The 23,020-nt window shown below is 33.9% G+C and overlaps 3 protein-coding genes across 3 annotated transcripts; 1 reads left to right on the plus strand and 2 right to left on the minus strand.

Annotated features, from left to right (window-relative positions):
- Positions 1–1,009: 1,009 nt before the first annotated feature.
- Positions 1,010–6,660, plus strand: LOC129323004 (dihydrolipoyllysine-residue acetyltransferase component 4 of pyruvate dehydrogenase complex, chloroplastic). Its single transcript, XM_054969502.1, has 6 exons — positions 1,010–2,163; positions 2,255–2,446; positions 2,572–2,659; positions 2,756–2,826; positions 2,941–3,024; positions 6,137–6,660. Exons 1-6 carry the CDS (start codon positions 1,027–1,029, stop codon positions 6,239–6,241), a joined length of 1,677 nt encoding a protein of 558 aa, XP_054825477.1. The 5' UTR covers positions 1,010–1,026; the 3' UTR covers positions 6,242–6,660.
- Positions 6,661–7,092: 432 nt separating this feature from the next.
- LOC129322944 (ACD11 homolog protein-like) lies at positions 7,093–10,908 on the minus strand. Its single transcript, XM_054969411.1, has 4 exons — positions 10,503–10,908; positions 9,438–9,610; positions 8,325–8,470; positions 7,093–7,536 (listed from the first exon to the last, which is right to left on the minus strand). The coding sequence occupies exons 1-4, from the start codon at positions 10,740–10,742 to the stop codon at positions 7,430–7,432; spliced, it is 666 nt and encodes a 221-aa protein (XP_054825386.1). The 5' UTR covers positions 10,743–10,908; the 3' UTR covers positions 7,093–7,429.
- Positions 10,909–17,042: 6,134 nt separating this feature from the next.
- On the minus strand, positions 17,043–21,770 carry LOC129321351 (protein NRT1/ PTR FAMILY 3.1-like). The gene is made up of 4 exons (XM_054967089.1): positions 21,617–21,770; positions 21,303–21,520; positions 19,984–20,540; positions 17,043–18,121 (listed from the first exon to the last, which is right to left on the minus strand). Exons 1-4 carry the CDS (start codon positions 21,690–21,692, stop codon positions 17,218–17,220), a joined length of 1,755 nt encoding a protein of 584 aa, XP_054823064.1. The 5' UTR covers positions 21,693–21,770; the 3' UTR covers positions 17,043–17,217.
- Positions 21,771–23,020: the final 1,250 nt, after the last annotated feature.

Below are 23,020 nucleotides of genomic sequence, written 5' to 3' on the forward strand. Positions count from 1 at the left end.
TTGAGCCAATTCATATAACTTGAAGCATATTACAGTTCTAACTCTATTATAAGAGTTATCCACATTTACTATTAGGCAATGCTTTGAATGAAAAGATAGTTATGCACAATTTAAAAAGAAAGTTATTTTTATTTTTATCCTTTCTTCTATCTGGGCCAACGAGGTTGTAAGCTCTTTAGATTTACTCCCACCATAATATAATGTAGTGTATCATGACTAATGCCAGTATGAGTTGGATCAGTAAAATGTACTAATTTCTTATAATATAATGAATCAATGTTTAAATTTTTGTTGAAAGATGCCCCTATATTAATTGTAACTAGATAGACAATCTTATGAATTTATACAGTTAGTTATAAAATTTTCAATATGTTACCCTTTCTGTTAAAAAATATAAGTTTTTTTTGAGAAGTTGAATGTTAAAAAATATAAGACATTTTTAGTCTTTCGAGATGTAATCATTGCATTTTTTTTTCAAAGATGCTCTTATTGATAATAATTTTATATTTATTATAAGGTGTTTCATAGAGATAAATATTAAAAGATAGGGTTAGTTGAAAAACAAGTAACTACTTTATTGGGGTGAGATTTTTTAAACAAAAAAATATTTTAATAATATTTGTTTTTTATTTATAAATTAAAATCATGGTGTTTTCGCAACTCTATGTTTAGATATGACATGAATTTAGATTTAAGTCAAATATCTTTTTTAGACATTTAAAAATTTATTGATTTGGAAATCCAAATTTTATCCTTTTTTATATAAATTTAAATTTTATCTTAATTCATTCATAATTTAAAATCTTTTTTAAACCTTATAATTTTAAATTTTTATATGCATTTTTGAAACACTACCAAATAGCAATAACTTTTGTTATTTAAACTATTTAAATAAAATTTTTTATTTAACCTGCCTATTCAAATTACCAAATATTACCTGATATCATATTATTAATGCATTAATAACAAGGCACGTAATTGTGATTTTTCCCAAAATTTTTGTACCGAAAAAAGGCTCCAGTGCTCATGTCTGGGGCGATGAAACCAGAGCAAAGAGAAGCAGCAGCTCAACAGCGTACAACTATCGCAAAGCAAAGCCCCCTCGTATTCTCCGCCTCCTCCATCTTCTTCTCCTTTCGTTTCCATATTCTTTCCTTCATTCCCATTCTTATTCACTCAATTCCTCTCTGTTGTCTCTCTCACATTACCACATTCATCTTATATTCCATCTCCGCCATGGCTTCTCTCTTTCTTTCCTCCTCCTTCGCCACCACCTCCCCTACCGCCTCCATTTCTTTCTCCTCTTCTCTTTCTACTTCCCTCTCATGGCGTAAATTCACCGCATTACCTTCCAAGCCTCGCCGAAGAGTCTTCTCCATTCAAGCCAAGATCCGGGAAATCTTTATGCCTGCCCTCAGCTCCACCATGACAGAGGGGAAGATTGTCTCCTGGGTTAAATCTGAGGGGGATGTTCTCTCCAAGGGCGAGAGCGTTGTCGTGGTTGAGTCCGACAAGGCTGACATGGATGTCGAGACTTTCTACGATGGGATTCTCGCCGCTATTGTAGTTGGTGAGGGCGAGACCGCTCCTGTTGGTGCTCCCATTGGACTGTTGGCCGAGACGGAAGAGGAAATTGCTGAAGCCAAAGCCAAGGCAGCCAAATCAGGCTCTTCTGCCCCCGCCGCCGTAGCTGCTCCTGTTGCTTCCACTCCTCCGCCTAGCACTTCGAATCCTGCTCCGGCGATCGATCATCAGTCTCCTCCGCCGGCCAAGGTGGCTTCTGCTGGACCAGGAAAAACCGTGGCGACTCCTTATGCAAAGAAGCTTGCGAAACAGCACAAGATAGATATTGGATCGGTCGTTGGCACTGGTCCTTTTGGGCGGGTTACTCCTGCTGATGTGGAGGCAGCTGTTGGAATCACGCCTTCCAAGAGTAATGCGGCTAATACTGCTGAGCCAGCTCCGGTGGCCGCTCCTCCACCAAAAGCTGCTGTTCCCGCTGCTCCCGCGGCTTCTCTACCTCCAATTCCTGGTTCTACAGTTGTTCCTTTCACAACAATGCAAGCTGCGGTTGCGAAGAACATGGTGGACAGTCTTACTGTGCCTACATTCCGAGTGGGGTATCCTGTGAAGACTGACGCACTTGATTCTCTATATGAAAAGGTATATACGCTGAAAGCATTCTTTCGTTCGTGTTGCTAGCTGAATACGGGGTTTCTGATGCAAATTTATATATTTCCTATTTAATCCTTAGGTTAAACCAAAGGGAGTGACTATGACGGCCATTCTAGCAAAGGCCGCAGCAATGGCTCTTGTTCAGCATCCAGTAGTAAATGCAAGCTGCAAAGATGGGAAGAACTTTACCTATAACAGTAGCATAAACATAGCTGTTGCTGTGGCAATCAATGGTGGTTTAATTACACCTGTTCTTCAGGATGCGGATAAGGTCCGTGATTCATTATGAAACCTGATTTCTAAATCAAAACTTTCACTTGAGCATTTGTTTCTGTTATCAACTTCCCATTGGTTTTCAAATGCCAAGTTTTTTGTTTTCTTGTTTTGGTACTTCAGTTGGATCTCTATCTTCTGTCTCAAAAGTGGAAAGAGCTAGTTAACAAAGCTCGAGCAAAGCAGTTGCAACCTCATGAGTATAATTCAGGTTTCATTAGGAAGTTATTTGTGTGTCTTTTCTAGTGCTCATTCGAAGGGATTTGAATCTTTCAACCTAAGTTAACCTGCGCCCTTCTGTCCACAGGAACTTTCACGCTTTCCAATTTGGGTATGTTTGGAGTCGATAGGTTTGATGCCATACTTCCTCCAGGGCAGGTACGTAGTGACATCAAGGACTTCAACCCATGACTTTTATAGATTCCGTACTTCATTTTGTGGTATTTTTGTTTTTTTTTTTTTTTTGGCTGAAATTTGCCATTTACTTGTTAGGGTGCTATCATGGCTGTTGGAGCATCAAAGCCTACTGTTGTGGCTGATGCAGATGGATTCTTCAGTGTGAAAAATAAAATGCTGGTGAGTTATTTGCTTATAATTAAATGTTTTATTGTGCTATTGTTCACTTATTTCACTTTATGCTTAGAGCAACAAATTCATCTAGCGGACCTTGAAGTGCTTTTTGACAGAGATCGGCTTCTTAGTCAATAAAATAAGTGGTTAACAATGGATGATAGGTTGAAACAAATGGAGTGATAAAAAACCTAACTAAACTCTCCAGAACCTTGAATATACCCATTTATCTCACAACAACTACTCTCAAAAAGTTGTATATTCTCCGCACTCTATGAGAAATAGTTTCACTCAAAAAGCACAATCTTCTTTTCTAGAAGTTTGCACTCTCTTCTTTGCTAGCTTGTTTCTAAAAGGGCAGTAATGTGTTGACACTTACAGCCGCTTATATCTATGTGGTTTTAATGGTTCATGTCCTAGGCTGGCTTAGATAGAGAACTAGAGTGAGAAATTACTGTGATTACTAATGATGGAAGTTGCAACACATTCAAGTGTCGAGAAACAACTTGAGTTTCTTGGACTCACATAAACAGATCTACATCCTGCCTTGAAGTATGTGAGGCTTTAGACAATACTTGGCCAAAGTTATTTGCTCGACTGGAAAAATTCATCAAGTTCAAGCAAATTTTTGGACACTTGCCAGTTGTGGAGGATTTATAACAGATTGTCTTCAATATCATTTTTCTTGACAATATTGTATTATATTGTCACAAACAAAATGGTACTGAACTTCTACATTCTAAATTTAGTTTGTCTGCAATGAATTTGATCTTTGGGTAGGCGAAATTCACTTCACCAGCCACTCTGAACTATGGTCACTTCCTTATCCGAACTGAACTAACTAAGCAAACTTGCAATCAAATAGTCTCCTTGAAGGTCAATGTCATGACCTTTATCTCCAAGTAACTGTGTAATTACTAATCATAACACATAACCTGTGAGAGATCTTTGCTTGTTCAAGTCCCTTGTGTCATCTGAGTGAACAAATCCTTCCAATCTTCTCTAGTTCTGATTAAATTCAAAACTCAGATCTGCAACACGTTTTACATACCGCAGAATCTACTTCAGTGCCTTGCCTTATGTCTCCTCAGGGTTTCCCATCTAGCAGGTAACTACGCTGACCGGTGAGTGCACCAGCTATGTCATGTTCTCTAGCGGCTTGGCATGGACAAAACAAAAACTGAGCAAACCATTAGCAGCCTGAGAAAACCAGTACTGAGGAAAATATCTGACTTATACGTTAACAAAGCCTCTAGCTATCGCCAAGTTCAAAAATTGCTTGATCTAGATTGCTTTTTATAGGAATTAAGTTTCGCCCTTCAAGGTAATTTTGGAGGAAGGAGGAGGTACAAGTATTGGTTGAAGCTTAATATAATTCAAATTGAGATGGAGATTTTGTTTGTGACAAAAGTGTTGTGACAGTGGGTAGTGGTTACTATATCTTTTGACTCTGCAGTTGGCGTCATTTCCTGGCATATTAATGTGTTGCAATTTCTATCATGAGAGTCCACTCAGATTTCTTCATTTCAGTTTGGTGCAGTGGATGGCCAATTAAAGCCACATACCATGAATATTCCACTCAAATTTCTTGATTTCAGTGGGGTCTAGTGCATGGCCAATTAAATCCGCATACAGGATGCAGCTAGAAAGTAAACATATTTCCATAAAAGGGAATTGTGGGTATGGGCATTGTCAAGACAAGAAGAGTCAGTTATTTTTGTGACCAAAAAGGTATATTATTAGAGAGGTCCGCAGAAATGTGTGACATGAAAAATGCAAAACCTGTGAGGATGCTATTCGCTGCCCATTTTGGGATGTTCACATTTATGTCACCATCAATAGATAAAAAGATAATTCATGCCCTGAGTTTTGAATGTTGTCCAGACTTTTTCAATATGCTTTTGTTGTGATGTGGTTTGTTTGTTGGCATGCCTATTCTTGAGAGTTCTCTTGCCATTTTTTTTTGGGGCTCCCGTAGTGTCTTTTATGTCTCAGCTGACTATTGATTTGGTTGATCTTGGACTTTTTACTAGCTCCAATCTACATCTTCTCAACATATTATAGCAAATACTTTTAATGATAAGCGCTTGATGAGCTCATTCCTTTCTTCCCTGCTATGTTGCTTGATGTAAGTAGATGGTAGGACTTGTTTTTCCCCCTAGCCATCAAGGATATAATTACTCGATTGTATTATTCATCCAAAGAGAACATGTATGCTGCAATTTCTCAAGTTATTTATTTTCTAGAATCTCTACAACGATTCATGAAAATGTATTTGGTTGTGGTTGTCCAGTTAGAGCTTATAGCTTGTAATGTCCATAAATCATCATTTTGTAGAGGGTTCAATTCCCTTCGTAGTCAATGAACGATATGTTCTTCTAGTAGAGGTTGCATTGCAAATAACAAATCCAATTTGCTAAGGCTGAAAATTGTTTGCTAATATTTTTTAAGCACTTTCCAAATTCAACTATCGCACTCTTATCTAGAGGTAATTGTCATCTTGATCTTGTTGCTGATGATGGTATTTAAGGGTTAAAATTTATATTTTTTGCGTGCTTTATCTGCCACACTTATAGCGACCAGTTTTCTTTATTCTCAAGTTTGCATGAATAAAAAATCCATGATCTCTCTTCAGAGTTCAAAAACTATGTTTCATGGTCTGGGAAAAAAATAGGTTCTTGCTCGGCAACCCAAGAGCTTTGTGGACGTTCTTCTTGTGCTTGTTTCCTACCATAGCTGCAAATGTTTCTAACTTCCAACGATGTTTTGCATAATCAGACTGCTGTATTCAGATTGCATTGTACAATCTCATATGGCTTGCTTTCATATTGTTAGGTTATGTGAATGGATTTGAGTTGATGTGGAAAGTCTTATATCATAAAGTTAGGTTTAATAATTAATGCACAATAAAGGAAAAAGGCCTATAAATTTGAGTCTTGAAGCTTTAAGTTAAGATGTGATGTCTTTCTCTTAATCTTGGTTTTGTACAACATTTATCGCAGTTTACAAGCAGCTAAATGCTTGTACAACATGTTGGGACCATCTCTGAGGAAATTGTAAATGTAAATGACGTTTTCTCTGGATATGATTCTCATGGGCTCAAATTTTTCTTTTGCAGGTGAATGTAACAGCTGATCACCGAATAATCTATGGGGCTGACTTGGCTGCATTCCTTCAGACGTTCTCAAAGATTGTTGAAAACCCAGAAAGCTTGACTTTATAGTCTCTCATCACCTTGACATTATTATCTGAGCTTTCCACCATTTGATCCCAAGTCAACGAGATCTGTTCAGCAAAGTGCTAACATCTGGTTCATACTTTATAGCTTCTACTTTGCCTAAGCTTCAGGAGCTATTTTAATTTTATTAGTAACGTTATGGATGGATTTTGAAGGAGAGAAGATAGCTTTGAATTTTTTCTGCGTGAAAAGTGTTGTAAACAGTAATTTGTGATTAATAAAAACAAGGTTCGAGCATATTTAAAAATTGTTTTCCCTACACGGAAAAAGGAATAACATTTGTAATGTATGGACTTATCTTGACTCAACCTTGTGAACGAGAAATAACTGATGTACTTCTGCTTTAAAAAATAATATAAAATATGGTCTTGTTGATCAGACGATCACTGACCAGTAATCACTCACTCAAGGCTACTTATCTTTATAGTCTTTTGAATTTTGTTCGGCTACTCAAGCTTGTGAGGCGTAGCCTTCTTTTATAATTTATCCTCCTGGCGCTCTTTGTTTACCAGGCTTGTAATTATACATTTTTTTTTTTCAATGAAACATTGTGGGCGATAATAGCCATAATTAAATTAATTTTTTTTTCTCTTTTATTGCTCAGCGGATGACTCTCAATGGAGATTCGAACTTTAATTCGTAATGTTGTGAGGAATTAGATTTTTTCACTGGACTCAACACCGGTTCATCAAATTAATCTACTTTTAGTTTATATATAAGAATGTAATCTAAAATTTGCTTTTAGTGATTCAATTTTATTTTTTTGAGCCAAGCCAAGATTCGGTTAATTTGATCCAGTTTTCATGACCCAGAAATTGATTAATGATAAATGATAGTAGACAACATAATATTTATCTCAGCTTCTATATAATGAACATGGAATCCATTTCCCTTCATATACCAATCAAAAAGTCCAAACGTAAATGCATCTTCAATTCTTCATATAAAAACCAACCAAATGGAAGAATCTATACAGGAGTCACTGTTATACAGGACATAGGTATCACTGCCATCTTAAATATATACAGAGAACATTCTATTTCTTCTCTCCTTTGTTCTTAGGGTTGAGTTTTCTATTTTTCTTCTTTTGGAAGTTTGGCAAAGCATGAAACAACCCTCCTTGAACAGAAGAGATAAAGAGATATCTATCTATCTATCTATCTATCTATATATTCACCAGTCCAACGTAATATTTCCAGAAAGGTATAGTTTATCAATGTATTCTATAACTGGAACTGAGGCATTGATGTACCTCATCATTTTCTTCTCAGCTGACTGATCTGCGATTATAATAATATTAAGTTTTGGTCTCTTTGAAACAGGAAATTTAAACGAAACTAGAAAATTTTCTTCGTCAGACCTGAGCTATAAAAGAAATGTAGATCAAGCTAATTATAAAGAAACAACAGGAACATATTAGACGCACCGTTTTTTTCCCCCAATAAGCCTCACTTCTTGTTTATATTTGTTATTTGTTAATAAATTGCAATTAACTTGGGCTACCTCTATTTTTGGTGAGCACAAGGAGTAGACTTTTCTAGTCGTTGAGATTATGTCCCTCGAGTATTGACAGCAAATGGTAGACTCATTCCAATTAAGTTGCTATATACATATTCTAAAATACTATGACGTGATATCTAATGATGATATGGTTGATCAAATATAATATCTCCAAGGAGTAACAGTCTATCACTCTTCAAACTGTGCACGTCCCTCAATTTATCCCTCTTCAACTGTACGTTTTACATTTATTTCTTGAATGCAAAGGGTTCGGATCTTATTCTCCCTTTTAGTCTAAATAATTAGGCATTTTAGACAAGTTTCTAGCCATAATAAGTTGAATTAGACACTTCCTTGTTTTGAAGAACCAAGACTCATGCAGGTGACCTCAGCGTTACGATTAAAACTGCTTCTTGCCTCGCAATGCAAAATTTGTATAAATGCTACTCATAACTACCAATATGAAGTGTCAAATTTTCAGTCTATAATATATTGTGATGTATGTCTGTATAAACTTCACAGTTCAAACACATCAAACACTGAACAAGATAAGATGATAAAGACTTACTTGTTTCATTAAGCCTCACCAAAAGTTGGTCTCTTGTTGGAAGTGCATACATGCCAGCAGCTACAGCCGCTCTTATTGTCCATGAATGATAAGGAGCACAAACCTGTGCATAGGCTGTTGACGCTGCTTCTTTTAGAGAACTGTCGCTGGAAATGTCAAAATCATAAATTATGTGTCAACACCATCCGCCAACCACTTGAAAATAACCGAAAATGATATGGAAAAGACGACACTATCTTTATACACTACTCATTATTACTGCATAGAAGGAGCTTAGACTTACAAACGGTGACACTATACAGGGTAGGTCTACTTTCCCAGTTATCTAAACAATCCAGAATGAGAGAACCACGGAGGTAGCGTGATTAACTATGACGCAAATTTATTCTCTGTACTTCTTATACAAGATAAGGACACATACAACTTCATAGTGACGAAATTGTTTTTCAAACAAGAGTTCTGTCGTAAAACCATGAAAGTATAAATTCAGTGTAAAAACTCAGGATTGGAGGATCTCTAATATTTATCCCATTTGTTTCAGTCGTCATGAGCCGTACTGAAATCCATTGATCTAACATACTTACTAACAGTGCACTCATGGATGGAACTGGTTTAATGGGAAGTCAGCGCTTGAACGAATGATAGGAGCAAATGATTAGAAATTAAGTTATAAGCCTTGGCAAGCGCATAACGTGTCATTCATTTTTTTTTTTTTTAAACTACATTATGTAGGACCTGTGCTCTGCATAAAGTTTAAGGTGAGCCACACTATTCATGGCTTATGAATAGTATAACTTCTTTTAAAATTTATATTGTATATAGATTGAAGTAATATTTGGTGATGCAAAAAACACTTTCCATTTACATGTTGAATATAGTGAAAAATGGAGGGCACTGTTAGCATGCCTTTTCCCATTCCTAAATGTTACTTCTTTTCATGGAGTTAAGGAACCGCCGAAAAGAATTACACATTTTATCCACACACACACACACACACAAAAACAAACAAAACAAAACAATAGCATTACTCACAGTCAATTCACCATCTTTCTATGTTTTAGACCCAACAAAAAAAAAAAAGAAAAAGAAAATTCTCAAAGATAAGATACATACTCAGTTAACAAAAACTGTTTGAATATAGCTTTGACAAGGTCAAGACCCTGCCGAACTCTGCGTAGACAACGTGAAAGGCTTCCTTGTGTTTTCACAGTCCCATTTGCAACATCAAGGTCAATTATATCCCGTAGAGTTTCATATGTCTTTGATGCATCCTTGAGCGCATGAAGCTGAACAATATCATAAGAAACGGTGTTAATGGTCTGTGATGAAGATCCGTGAAATTGAAATGATACTGCTAAAATGAACCAACTACGCGTAAAAGGATAAGTAACTAAACAAACCAAAGACCGGACAAACTTCAAGAATGAAGTGTAAATTGCCATGATAACAGCTATATACAACCGTTAATAAAAATGAGTAAACAGGAGGGCTACAAGTTATAGGTATAACATAACTAGAGCCTTGTGAAACAATTTGAAAAAAAATTCCGTATCAGAGCTCAGAAAGGGATCGCAATTCTCGATATCTCTTTTTAGAAATGCACATATTGTTCTGATACATTGGAACTTCTGACCTTCTGGGTCAGGTTCATAATAAAAAATTGCATTTCATAGCAAACAAAGCAAAAGCTATAACTAATGGTTGCAAGCAACATCTAGGCTTAGCCACCACACATGATGAGATGGCAAAGATAACGTCAGTCCATGTTACATTTCCCGCAAAATATTGTTACATAAATCAGAAACTGTCAGGAGTTGGATACATATTTTGAAGCACAAACGCTTTATAGGATAAATCAATGTTCCATCAAAGACTTAAATTTCCATTACGAAAAGAAATTTTATTGCAACTTAATATAAGACAAATAGGCTTCGACATAATGTGCAAATTCGAAGCAAAAAAAAAAAATCCTACCTCAGTTGGCACAACATTATCTAGATCACTGATAAATAAACAGACCAGAAAAAAACGAAAAAGAAAAGGCAAGAGAAAAATCTTGAAACCTTGCAACCATAATCTAATGTCGATACAAAACATTCAAACTTCTAGTTACAAACACAAACGAAGAACATCAAATCAAGAAGAAGTCTAATCGAAAGGCCAAAAAGGAAAACAAACCTTGGAGATGTACTCCAATTCAGCGAATTTGAAAACGAGGCCAAGTGAATTAAAGAGAACAGAGACGTGAGAGCAAGCATGGCAAAACTTGTCGAGGCGAAGCTCTTGTTGATCTGTATTCCCATTATTCTCAGAGCCACTGAACTTGGCAAGGTCCTCAAAGGCCTCGGCTATGGCGGATAGAGGTGCGACCGCCATCGTCGAAGGCGGTTGTGCACACACGCCTTCGCTATGAACCATTGCTGGGATCGGGATTCCGTTGTTGGTAGATCGAAAAAACTGCAGAATCGTTGAAGTTAGAAACGTCAAAAGAGAAATGGAACAAGGTAACTTTAATTTCGTGGTGCCTCTACGTGTTACTCCTTAGAAAGAGAGAGAGAGAAGGAATAAACCGATAGTCCGTCTCCTTTACGCAGTTTCTCGGTTCGCGCCATTTCACCATGAACGTTGGTTATATTGGGCTAGTTGCGTCCTCTTCATTGTTGGGCCAGCCTAGTTACGGTCCATTAGGCTGGCCCATTTTATCAGGGTTGCAACAAGATTTTGCACCAGAAACATTGTCTTTCGCCCCCCGGGGGGGGGGGGAATCTAACAGTAATAGTGAAAAGGAGTGTTGGGATTTCAATGTTAAGCAAATGCTTTCTGTTTTACAGTTCATGTATTAATCTTATGATTAAATTTATTTTCACCAAATAATTATATTTTTACTTATTTTTAAGAAAAAAATGGGTCAATACCCAAAAAAAAAAAAATCTCTCTCTCGCACATGCATATTTACACAAGTTTATTTTGTATTTTACGTGAGCTTGGGAAAATTAAATATCAAATTTCACTAATATTGAGAGGCCATTGGTTGCGCTGGATCTAAACTATTTCTTTCTATTTTTAAAAGATCAGTCAGTTTAAAATGAATATAATTTTCTGTTACAATATTTTGTTTCATTTCTTTTTCGCTTTGGTATCTCACGTCTTTAACTTAGGCTAATCCAATTACTAGCTTGTAGGTACTTCTCTGATGGGCATCTTCTCACTGAAAATTGAATCGCTACCCAAGGCTCAAATTTGAACCTTTTTATTAATTTGGACCTACCCTTTAGCTAATTGAATCAAGCGACCGGTGATTTTACTCACAATATTTTCCATTAACTTGATTTTATGTTGAACGTTTTTAATCATTGGATACATTAGGAGTCGTAGTATGTATGAAAAACGCCGTGATCTTGATGTTGTACATTTTATATTAGTTGCAACCAGTCTTTTAGATTGTTTTTTTTTTATGAATATTAAGATCTTATGTGATGTTTATTGTTTTAGATTTTTCAATATTTTTCAGTTATTATTTTTTGTATATTTAATTTAATTTAATTGATATATTTGTACCTATAAATAAAAGATATTTCAGTTGTATTTAAATTAATTATCTTCGTCTCTCTCATTCTCTTCTTCTAAGTTTCTCTATTCTCTTTTATTCGCCAGGAGGGCACCATTATAATTATTGAATTAGAGATTATTGGAAGCATGCTCACTTGAATATTGAAAAAATTTCTATCATTCATGTGTTCTTGTTATTTTATATGTTATTTATTTATTGGATTTTTTGTTCAATTGCTTTCTTCCTCTCTCAGTTAATCAAATAATTACATATTATATGCCACATCCAAGATTAGGAGGCACAATTTAATTTTAAAATAATAGATCTTGAAATTATCCACACATAACATAGAGTGGATCTAAAAGTTATTCACACAAAATATAAAGTGGATCCTAAAATTATCCACATATAATATAGAGTGAAGCTTGAATTTATTCACATGAAAATACAAGGTAGATCTCAAAAATATCCACATATAATATAAAATAAATTTTGAAGATATCCACAGAACTTAAAATGGATATTAAAATTATATATCCACACAATATAATGTAGATCCTAAAGATATCTACATTTATTTGTTTATTTAGTTATCCTATATGCCTTCAATTCCTTATTTTAATTCATTGTTTATATATATAATTTATTTAGCTATCTATATATATAATTTTTAGAAAAACATATCTTGAGGTTATTTATATAAAATAGATCATGAAGTTATCCATATAAAAGATAAAGTAAATCTTGAAGCAAGTTATCCATATAACATAAAGTAAATCTTGAAGATATCTACATTCAAATATTTATTTATTTTATAATTTTTTTATTTTATAATCGAGAATCATAACTATCATATCTCGATTTGTTTATTTTATTTATGATAATCATATCTCTATTTCCCATTTTTGATTATATAATTTGAATTACTAGCGTTATATATATAAACACACATGTGTGCGTGCGATTGTTTTTAATTTTTAGAAAAAACATAATTACAGGTCCTTATGATTTTATTCAGTTTTAAAGAATTAGTAATTCATGCCAAGCTTGATGGGTCTCTAGAAAAAAAAAAGTTAGGGTTAGGCTTAACTATGTGAACTTTTTTAAAAAGATAAAATATTTTAAGTTCAATTCGAATAAGCGTGGCTCGAATTAAGCCTAGTCATTGAAATTAACAGCTTTATATGCATATATAGTTGGTAATTTTGACCAAGCCTGAACTTGACAGAAAAAAAATTAGGACTGAGCTTAATTATATGGGCTTTTTTAAAGGATAGAATATTTTAAGCCCTATCTGAATAAGCCCAATTTAAATAAATCTGTCATACCTGAATTACCAGCTTTAAGTTTTGTTTTTTTCCCTGTAGTTTTTTTAGTGATTTCAGTCTCTATAATTTCATCAAGATTGGGTGACGTTTGTTACTTAGGTTTTTATAGTTTTAATGTTTTCAATGTTTTTTTTCTATCTCTATAAGAATTAAAAATATTGAAAAAAAATTATAAGGATTAAAACAAAAATCTAACAAAATTATGGGGATCAATTTATGATCATAATAAATTATATGGCTGTAAGCTATATTTAATTTATTATCATATGAGCATAAGTCATATTTAATTTTATTATTGGATGGCTAGATGCTATATTCAATTTTCTTATTATAGGGTGAGAAGCCATATTTGATTTTGTTATCATTTGATCAGAAGTCATATTTAATTTTATTATTAGATGGCTAGAAACCATATTTAATTTTGATATTAGATGCCCAAAACCCATATTTAATTTGATTATTAGATGGCTAGAAGTCATATTTAATTTTATAATTTTATAGCTTGGAGCCATAGTTGATTTTGTTATTATATAGTCGAAAACCATCCCAGTTTTGATGACTATTCTATGAAAGGATAATTTTATGATCATAATGACTGATATAAATTTTGTGAAATTTTGATTGGTATTTTGATTATTAATTTATTTGTCTTAACTAACATGCTATCAAAGCTCTAAAGGCTAATAGTTTAAAAAGAATTGTCAAGTTTAAAAGATTATTTTCTTATAATACTAAAAATTATAGCTAATAGAGTTTATGTTATAGAACATGTAGCCATATAGATACAAGGTCAATTATTATGCCTTAAAAGACTATAAGGTGTTGAGAAAATATTAATGAGTGATTATGAGAAGCCATTACAGTAATGCTTTGAGAATCAAATTGGATGTTAAACCGAAAAGGCTAGTGGTTCACGGTTTACCTAGTCCAACTTAAAAATTAAATTAAAAGAAATATATATGTATATATAATAAATATAAGAAAAAAATAAAATTGCTACATAACTTGAAAATATGAAAATTGGGCTGGTTTTTAAGTAGTTCACAGCCTGTTAAGAGCAGTCCAATCTAGTCCAATAACTAAAACAACTAGATAGTTCAAATGTAGTTATTAAGGTGACTAGCCAGTGGTCCAACTAGGTGGATCATTCGGTCCAGTTTGGTTTTGTAATATCCTTAGTTTTAAATTCAGATTAATTAAGCTTAAATAGATTAGTAAAGTGAATCTTTGAGGTATGTGGCTAGAGAGGCTTAACGGGCGTGTTTGATCTCGATTTTAGTACCAAACCCGAGTCTGAAGGAGAATCGGGTTATCTGGGGATAGAAGAGGAAGAATTTTTGAAATAAGTGGTTCTGTGCCATGCATTGTAGTGTGGGGTTGGTCCACCGCGGTGCATGCATGCTAACACGCTTGGGAGAAGCTCTCTATACCATGCGCCACGGTAGACGCGGCGCATTGTGCGTCCGCTACAGCGCATGGCCAAAATTTTACAGTATTAAGTCACAAATTTGAAGTGAAAATGAAGAGAAAACAAAAGAGAACGAAGGAGTAATGAAAAAGCTGAGCTAGGGTTTGAAGAAATTGATTGTTGGGAGTAATTTGGAGCTTATAAACACTCAAGGTAAGCTTTCTAACTTAAATCTTCCTCTCTTCTTCCATTTTCTTGATGGTAGAGGTTATGGTTTGATTTCTAATGGTGATTTTTAGTTTATAGAAGTTATAGGTCCGAACCCATTGACTTAAATAGAGTTAATGGAGGTAGATTGAACTGATATTTATGATTTTATAATGATTGGTGGTTGGAGGACATTAAATGTTCGAAATTCTCATAAATTTAGTGGTAGGAAATAATGTGGCCTCATTAATACCCATTTAAGAGGTTAATGTTGTAAATGAGAGTTAAAGGAAGCTAAAAAATTTGTAGGTTCTTCTATATGAGTTAAGAATAAAGCTTGAGTATTAAGAAATGATGAAAATGCTAGTGAAAAATAATTCAAAATAGATATTGATATTTTACATGATAAATGCTTGTATTGTAATTACCATTGACACCATTCAAGCTTCTTTATATAATCAAGATGATCATATTAAAGAGGCTAGCATTTTAGAAGAAACCAAGACATAACTAGCTTTAAGTTCTTAGAAAAGGATTAAGTACATGATAACAATAAAGAGATTTTGAAAAGTTATGACAATATAAGAAATGATAGAACTAAAAAGAATAAAGTTATTGACAACACTTTTAATGAGAATGAAAAATTACAATCAAATGAGAATCTTGATATATAGGATGTGGATGAAAAACTAATCAGATTAGAGAAAAAGACACAATACAAGTAGAATTACATTATATTCACTTGTTCATGTATGGAAGTTATGAACTTATAGTTCAAGTACCTGAAGTGTGATATACACTAGCATTCATGCGAAAGAGAAATATGAGATGTCACATGAAAAGCTTGGCTTTCAATATAAGAATGTCTTGCAAAGATTAAATAAATGCATTAATATACTATCTCATGGTGGATGAAATTATATTTGAACATGTTATTAGTTTGACAGTATAGAAATTTGACATGTGTCTAATAAATGATGGCATATTTATATTGCTTTTTGTACATTGGTATTTTATTGAAAATCTCATAAGGATTCAAGATGACAAAAAGTTATAAAGATTCTTAAGAAATTTTCTTTTTCATTTGTTCATATAATTATATACATATTAATTTGCATCAAAATTGATTGATTTAGCATTATTGAATATTTTGAAAAGTTTATATAAACACTTGATTGTTAATGAAAGATGTTAAAATATTGGGTAATTATATGTGAATTGAGATCATTTTTTTAAAGAGGATAATGAAATATGGTCTTGAAGCACCATATATAAATGCTTTCATATCACAATTTATGATATTGTATTGATTCCCAATGAAATTATGCATTTAATATGATATGTTTGAGAAATCATTGTGTGTGATTTCTTTACTAAATTTATTTAGGATCAAGATTAATTAATCATGCATGTGTTATACATGTATAGTTTGAACCACATGAGTTGATCTTTAAGAGGTTATTTGTTTTTGAAAATACATGTATATCCAAAATTGTTTTGCTACTCCCACAAAATATACAATAACTAAAAAATGTATTCATGTTCAAAAGATATGTATTGTTATATAAAAAAAAAGATATGTATATAAAATATGTTTTAAAGGTAGTGATTCATATATATATATATATAGTATAGACATAAGAGATATCAACTCACAATGATGTTGGCAACAACAATATTCAAGAATTGATGCAAAAATTCATATTACAATAACTCAAAAGGACTCAAGAACAATGAGTGATATCGTCAATCAATAATAATAAAAGTTATATTGTGCTCTTTTTTTCTTAACTAAGATTTTGTTCTATTAGATTTTCTTAATAAGGTTTTTAATGAGACATTTTCAGTGAGCATGAAGATATTGTGTACTTGATCTTTTTCCTTCACCATGTTTTTGTCTCATTAGGTTTTTTTTTAATAGTTTTAATGAGACACAATATCAGGGGAGTGTTATGAACATTATGATATTATATGAATGTTTGTTATCTTAAATTTTCTAATATTTTTTGATTACCATAATATTTTTAATAATTATTATCTTGTATATTTTATTTAATTTATTTAATATGTTTGTGTCTATAAATTGAATGCACCTCAGTTATATTCTACAACTAAGATGAGAAGACTCTTAATTCTCTCAATCTCTTGTTCTCTCCTAATTTTCTCTATTATTTTCTCCTCTCAATCCTTATTTTCATAACGTTTGACAATTTGCCATAAAGTAGTCACATTGAAAACTAGTCCATATATCTTTTTCTTATTTATAATAGAAATACATCGGAACATACAATATGCTAATAACATTAGTGCGATTTTATTGTATGCTTATCACTTAGCTAACTAATACTATATATACTGCCCCAGCTAATACTGTGTCTAAATTATAGATCCAGAATCTAGCTAGACCTTGCTTGCAAGCTCAACTCCTTCGTGTTCTTCCCTCTCTTCTGAACTACTAGTATCAATACTCTTACTGTGAACTTGAACGGGCTTGTAAGTATAGCATTTGGCGCACCACAAGTAGAAGATAAGGTTAATAAGTTGGAGCAAAGTGATGATCCAGTAAAAGTACTCCAACCTGCCCTTGTTCAGGTTGTTATCGGGAAGCCAGTTCGATCCATCCGGACGTCGAGTGAACCTGTGAATCAAGGTAACCAGCAGAGTGCTGCCATAGTTTCCGACGGATATGACGGCCCAGAATAGAGCCATGGCGGTGCTCCTCATGCTTTCCGGCGACTGATCGTAGAAAAACTCCATATGCCCTATCGACATGAACGCCTCAGCCACACCGTGAAGGCTGTACTGAGGCAGCAACCAGAACACCGAGATGGGAATGGTGGCATGAGAATGATCGGCGAGGCCGTGGGCGAAAGCGGCATTCTTGCGCTTGATCTCGACGAAGCCGGCGACAAGGGTGGCGAGGGTGGAGACGACGAAGCCGATGCCCATGCGGTGGAGGAAGGAGATACCACGGTCGAGGCCGGTGAAGCGACGAGCGATAGGGATGAAGACGCGGTCGTAGAAGGCGGTGGTGGAGAGCATGGAGATGATGGTGAAGACGGACATGGAGCCGGCGGGGATCTGAAAAGAGCGAGTGAGGTGCCTGTCCATGGTCTTGGCTTGTTGAAGAGAAAAGGTGCCTTGCTGGGCATAGGCCGTGATGAGGAGGATGCCTGAGGCCCATATTGGGCCCATTCTTATAAGGGACTTCAATTCTTCTACTCTGTGAACTGTGCTTAGCCTCCATGGGTTTGGGCTTTTCACGTTGTCTCCTTCTGTTGCAATAGCTGCCTTGTCCAAAAACCTACATTACGCTCCATGTTTAGAAGAATTAGAAAAATACTAATCATCTTGTAACTTACTGACATAAAATTCACGTTACTAGTGAGAAGTAGAGGGTTCAGTCCCGCTAGCTTCAAACGTTTAGTTTGTCCTATGTACTAAAAAGAAGGAACCATAAAGGTGTCTTTGTCACTTGAATCGGGCCTAGGCCCAATTAAAAACTGATGGGCTATTGGGCCTAATATAGGTTAGCGAGTGTGATCCAAAACTTTATCATGCGAAAAAACTTTGCCATATAACATGACCATATAGTATGGAAAGAAAACAAACTTGTTTGTGATAGTGATGAATTTTTATAGGACTCAGATATATGAGCAAGATGATACAACTTGTTGCGGCAAAGCTAAGTAATTAAGCACCTGAATTTGGTGCACATCCATGTGTGCGTCCTATTTGTAATATACAAATAAAATATGAATGATTTATATATGATTTTGTTTATGTACTTCTTCTGATCTTAATTATAAGACAAAGTTTTAAAACTTTTTTTTATCCTAAATATATGGCAAAGACGTAGTAGTTATTTTTTCCCCAATATTGTCCCCTTTAATTGCATCAAGTTATTAGCAAACTTTTAATTTCTGATTAACACATTTTATTGTAGTCATTAATTTATGTGAAGGATAAAATTAAGAATCAAATATTTTTTTAAGTTTAAAAATATTAACCATGAAATTAAGAATCAAACATTAAGATTAGAGGAAGAAGTATCTTTTACATTAAAATATTTTTTAATAAATTTTAGTTACAATAAAAAAAAAATCCAGGACCCTCCATATCTCACACCCAAATGATCCAAATAAAATATACACATGATAAACATCTTGATAGACATATAAGCAATCATATGCACCAAAACCAACTTTAGAAGGGCCGGCAACGATAGGAATGAAAGAAGAGGTAAGGATCTACCCATATGGATGTAAAAGCAAAAGCACATGAGAGACAAAAGGCCCGCCGGTTTGTGCAGTGCAGTGCCGGGTGGGACCACCAAATATCATGACTCGTAATCTTATCATAATCAAATCGGACAGCCACTAATTTATTACCGGACAAAATATCAGTCAATAATTCAGGCTCAAAATTTTAATAAATAGTGTTATTCAATCATAACTCAAAAGGGTAAGCTCAATCCAAGTTAGATTTGATCAAATGGTTTGTATAAGATCAAACTTATATAAAAAAAATTATATAATTAAGCTCAACTTTGATGTTTTGCTAGGTTGTTTGAATATTTGAATTGTCAAAATTTCTTAATTTTTTAAACAAATTTTATTTTTACTTCAAAATTATTTATTTATATTATTATTATTATTAAAAAAATATAAAATACTTTTTTTACTTAAAAATTACAATAATCACATTTATTTAAAAAAATCGTGGGTCTTGAAATTTAAAAATTAAGATTAAAATATATTTTAAATATTATTTTAAGATATTTTATAAATCAAGACAATAAAAATATGACAATGTGAATATTTTAAATTTTTGAAAAAATATTTATAATAATATACCCAAATATGGTATCTTATTACTATATACTAAAATTTGAAGAATTAATTAATATATAATATATTTTTTTAAGAAAAGTAAAATGTTATTGTGGTGTTCAGGCCAAGCCTCAAACCGAATCTAAGTTTGGCCTGAATTTTGAGTTAGTCTGAAGATGGAAGGAATTATTTTATTAAGCCTGTTCTTTTAAAAAAAAAAATTATTCAAACTGTCCTGAAGTAATGCCTTTAATTTGATTGTACAAAAAAAAAAATGCAACATATTTTTTCGAACCCTAAAGAGAAGCAAGAGAAGGATTAAAGAGGCACTCACTTCATTTGGTCGGTATGTATTAGCTTCCCTCCCAAAGATATGGGTGCATCAAGTTCATCGTTCTGGTACAGCAATTCTGCATCATCCACATTCATCTTTCTCTTTCTAAAAGCAGCCACACCCACCTGCACCAATCGGGTAAACGGACTCCCAGCCGGGTCCATGTGCCGGTAAAGCGGGTACCCGACCATGAAAGCAATGATTGAGATAAACATTGCAACGGTGGGGATGCCCAGACCCAAGCCCCACCCGATGTTGTCTTGAATGTAGACAAGCAACGTGACTGCCACCAATATTGATGCTCCCATCACGAAGTAGTACCAATTGAAGTAGGACCATGTCTTGGTGGACTGCTTCGGATCCGCGTCGTCGAACTGCTCCGCCCCGAATGATACCACACAGGGTCGGATCCCGCCTGACCCGATGGCGCCTAAAAGGAGTGACACGTACAGAACTGCTAGCTGTCCCCCATTAGCCTCTTGGCATGGCTCTTCGCCTCTACATGGCGGTGGCCTTAGCTGTGGAAGTATGGCTGATATCGTCAGGCTTATCATTCCCTGCTCATTATCAACATAAATAACAATATTTATTAGTTTTAGTTGGCATATATACATTAGAAAGATGAAACATCTTTGAAATGGTAATTATTTGAGCTTATGCATGATCAAGATTACGACACAAAAGTTTCTACTATATCAACTTTGGAAGAAATTTTTTAATGGAAAAAACTACTGCAGTGAAAGCAGTTCAAATTTTAACTTAAATTTTATTATAAGCTTTCAACTTGCTCTTGACTTATTCTCTCTTTAGTTTATTAGGTCTATTTACATCAATTACGATCGACTATATGTTTACCAAAGTCTTCTAATCAGCCTAATGGCATCAATTTGCCTTTTAATGAAGAAGGTCACGGGTTTGAAACAGGCAAGGTTTAACTAAATAGTATATGATGTGCAAGCAGATTTCTTTGTAAGAGAATCGTAAGGTGCGTGAATGAATAAAGAAAATAGATTATTTGGCTCATCTTTTTGTTGCACATGAATTAAAAAGTGATTAATATGGAATCCGTAAACAGCAACGCATTGTCGCTAGTAAATATGCGTACCGCTTCAGAATCATCAGAGTCAAAGAAATGGACATCTGATGACTTAGCAGAGATTTTAAACTTAGATAGACATTATTAAAAAAAATTTAAAAAAATCCAGAAGATGAAAATTAAGGACGCTCTAGGTGGAACTTATAGAAGCGCTTCTAAATAAAAGCGTCCCCAAAGGAGGAAGAAGAAGAGAGAGAAAGAGAGGGAGTGAAGGGATCTTAACTATTTGGTAGATGATGGAAGCGACAGAGATGGTCCAGAACTTTCCAGCAAAAGAATCAGCGATGAAGGCACCAACAAGAGGGGTCAAGCTTGCAGTTCCACCAAAATTTGTGAGTGTGTTTGCTGCTTTTGTTAGCGGCAAATGAAGCTGCCCGGTCAAGTAACTTATCATATTTGCATTGAAACCCACCACGGCTAGTTTCTCACACATCTCATTAGCTACACGTACACCAATTAATTACTCATTAAACAACTTAATTAAGACGTAATGTTGAAGAAGAAGAAAAAGAATATATGTGTGTGTGTGTGTGTTACCGAATATGAAGGGCATTGTGACGAGCCCTCCCTTTTTCCTTCTCTCGTGGCTTCGGTTTTCTGTCTGTTGCTCCATTTCTGTGTGTTTGCTGGTTAATTTCTGAGCTTGCTAGTACATATAATGGCCTCAGGACAAGTATTTATAGGCCAGACTGAGACTTGGAATTCTGTAGAGACTTCATGGCCACAAAAAAGAAACATTTTTCTTTTTCTTTCTTTAGGAGGTTCAATAATTAGGTCTCTTGAATCTGGGTCGATCACTAGGTGGGTAACAAGATAGAGCCTGGAGCTAATGATAGGGGGTTGAGATAAAAATACATACTACTAAACTTTCATAAATTTTAGGGGTTGGAAATATGCAAAATCTATATTATATATATCACACTAAGAAAATTTTAAAAATTTGGAGATTCGTGGTCCTTGCTAGTTGCCTTCTCTCCCCGATGGGTATGCTGTATAGTATATATCTTTTTTTTAATCTAGAAACATTAATTGGTTGCTTTAATTGATTCATATTTTTCATTGCAATATTTAAGAATAATTTTACATATATGTTAGAAATTGAAAATGACCCTTTTTAATTTGTGATTGTTTGTTTGTTTTTAAATATATGACAATTTTCATTAATTAGCTATGGGAATCGATTGTAAATTATGCAAAAGTAAAAAGATGGTGATGATGAGCAGGTTATATGTAGTTAAACCTAATTTTATTTTAACTAATAATACATTAATTAATATGACTTTATAGAAAATCAAGCATTATTCACTTGAAAAAATTTCGTGTAAGAATAGTTAAGCTTTCAAACTATATCTACTTTTTAAGTACAAACTACAAAGTGATAGTATATATGTGACTTGATAAAATATATGTGACTATGTGAGATCAAACTATAATTTGGTGCCGCTAATAGTTACAGTCGGCACCACTAGATCATATATAGACTATTTGCATTTCAAAATTTCTATTGAACATATAAATTTTGTGACAAAATTTACTATTTATAAATCATAATCAATCAATATGGCTTATTTTAATATCTGCATGTGTATGCACAAAGGCCACCTATGAACAAGTAGGCTTTGTCTTTTTCCTCCCCTTCACAACTTGCAATACATAAAACGTCCAATTAAATTAGAAAGAAGAATTGCTGGTATATGTTACATATTAATTTAAATATTTTTATAATATTCAATATAATAACACATCAAAGATATGAATAGTATACCTACAATATATAAAATGTCCATATCTGGGCTCCAAATATTGGGGTTAGGTCAGAACTTATTATAACCAATAATGTTTTTTTATATATTTAAAAAGGGCAGAGTAAATAAAAAGCAACTTAACAGTTGGAAAAAAAATAGTAACCTAACAAGATTATACTTTTGATAGTATCACCGC

This window comes from Prosopis cineraria, unplaced genomic scaffold (assembly GCF_029017545.1).
Source record: "Prosopis cineraria cultivar Desert tree isolate PC_DT_omini unplaced genomic scaffold, ASM2901754v1 PC10, whole genome shotgun sequence".
Classification (NCBI taxonomy): domain Eukaryota; kingdom Viridiplantae; phylum Streptophyta; class Magnoliopsida; order Fabales; family Fabaceae; genus Prosopis; species Prosopis cineraria.

Bases quoted from the DNA above. Each gene is read 5' to 3' on its own strand.
- LOC129323004 (XM_054969502.1), top strand. From the start codon at position 1,027: ATGTCTGGGGCGATGAAACCAGAGCAAAGAGAAGCAGCAGCTCAACAG. The intron at 2,660-2,755 runs GTTTCATTAGGA...TTCTGTCCACAG, and splicing joins ACCTCATGAGTATAATTCAG to GAACTTTCACGCTTTCCAAT. The intron at 2,827-2,940 runs GTACGTAGTGAC...TTTACTTGTTAG, and splicing joins CCATACTTCCTCCAGGGCAG to GGTGCTATCATGGCTGTTGG.
- LOC129322944 (XM_054969411.1), bottom strand. From the start codon at position 10,742: ATGGTTCATAGCGAAGGCGTGTGTGCACAACCGCCTTCGACGATGGCG. The intron at 9,611-10,502 runs GTTTGTTTTCCT...GATATTGTTCAG, and splicing joins AATTGGAGTACATCTCCAAG to CTTCATGCGCTCAAGGATGC. The intron at 8,471-9,437 runs GTATGTATCTTA...TGACATTTCCAG, and splicing joins AAACAGTTTTTGTTAACTGA to CGACAGTTCTCTAAAAGAAG.
- LOC129321351 (XM_054967089.1), bottom strand. From the start codon at position 21,692: ATGGAGCAACAGACAGAAAACCGAAGCCACGAGAGAAGGAAAAAGGGA. The intron at 21,521-21,616 runs GTAACACACACA...GTGTACGTGTAG, and splicing joins CACAATGCCCTTCATATTCG to CTAATGAGATGTGTGAGAAA. The intron at 20,541-21,302 runs GTTAAGATCCCT...GATAATGAGCAG, and splicing joins CTTCCATCATCTACCAAATA to GGAATGATAAGCCTGACGAT.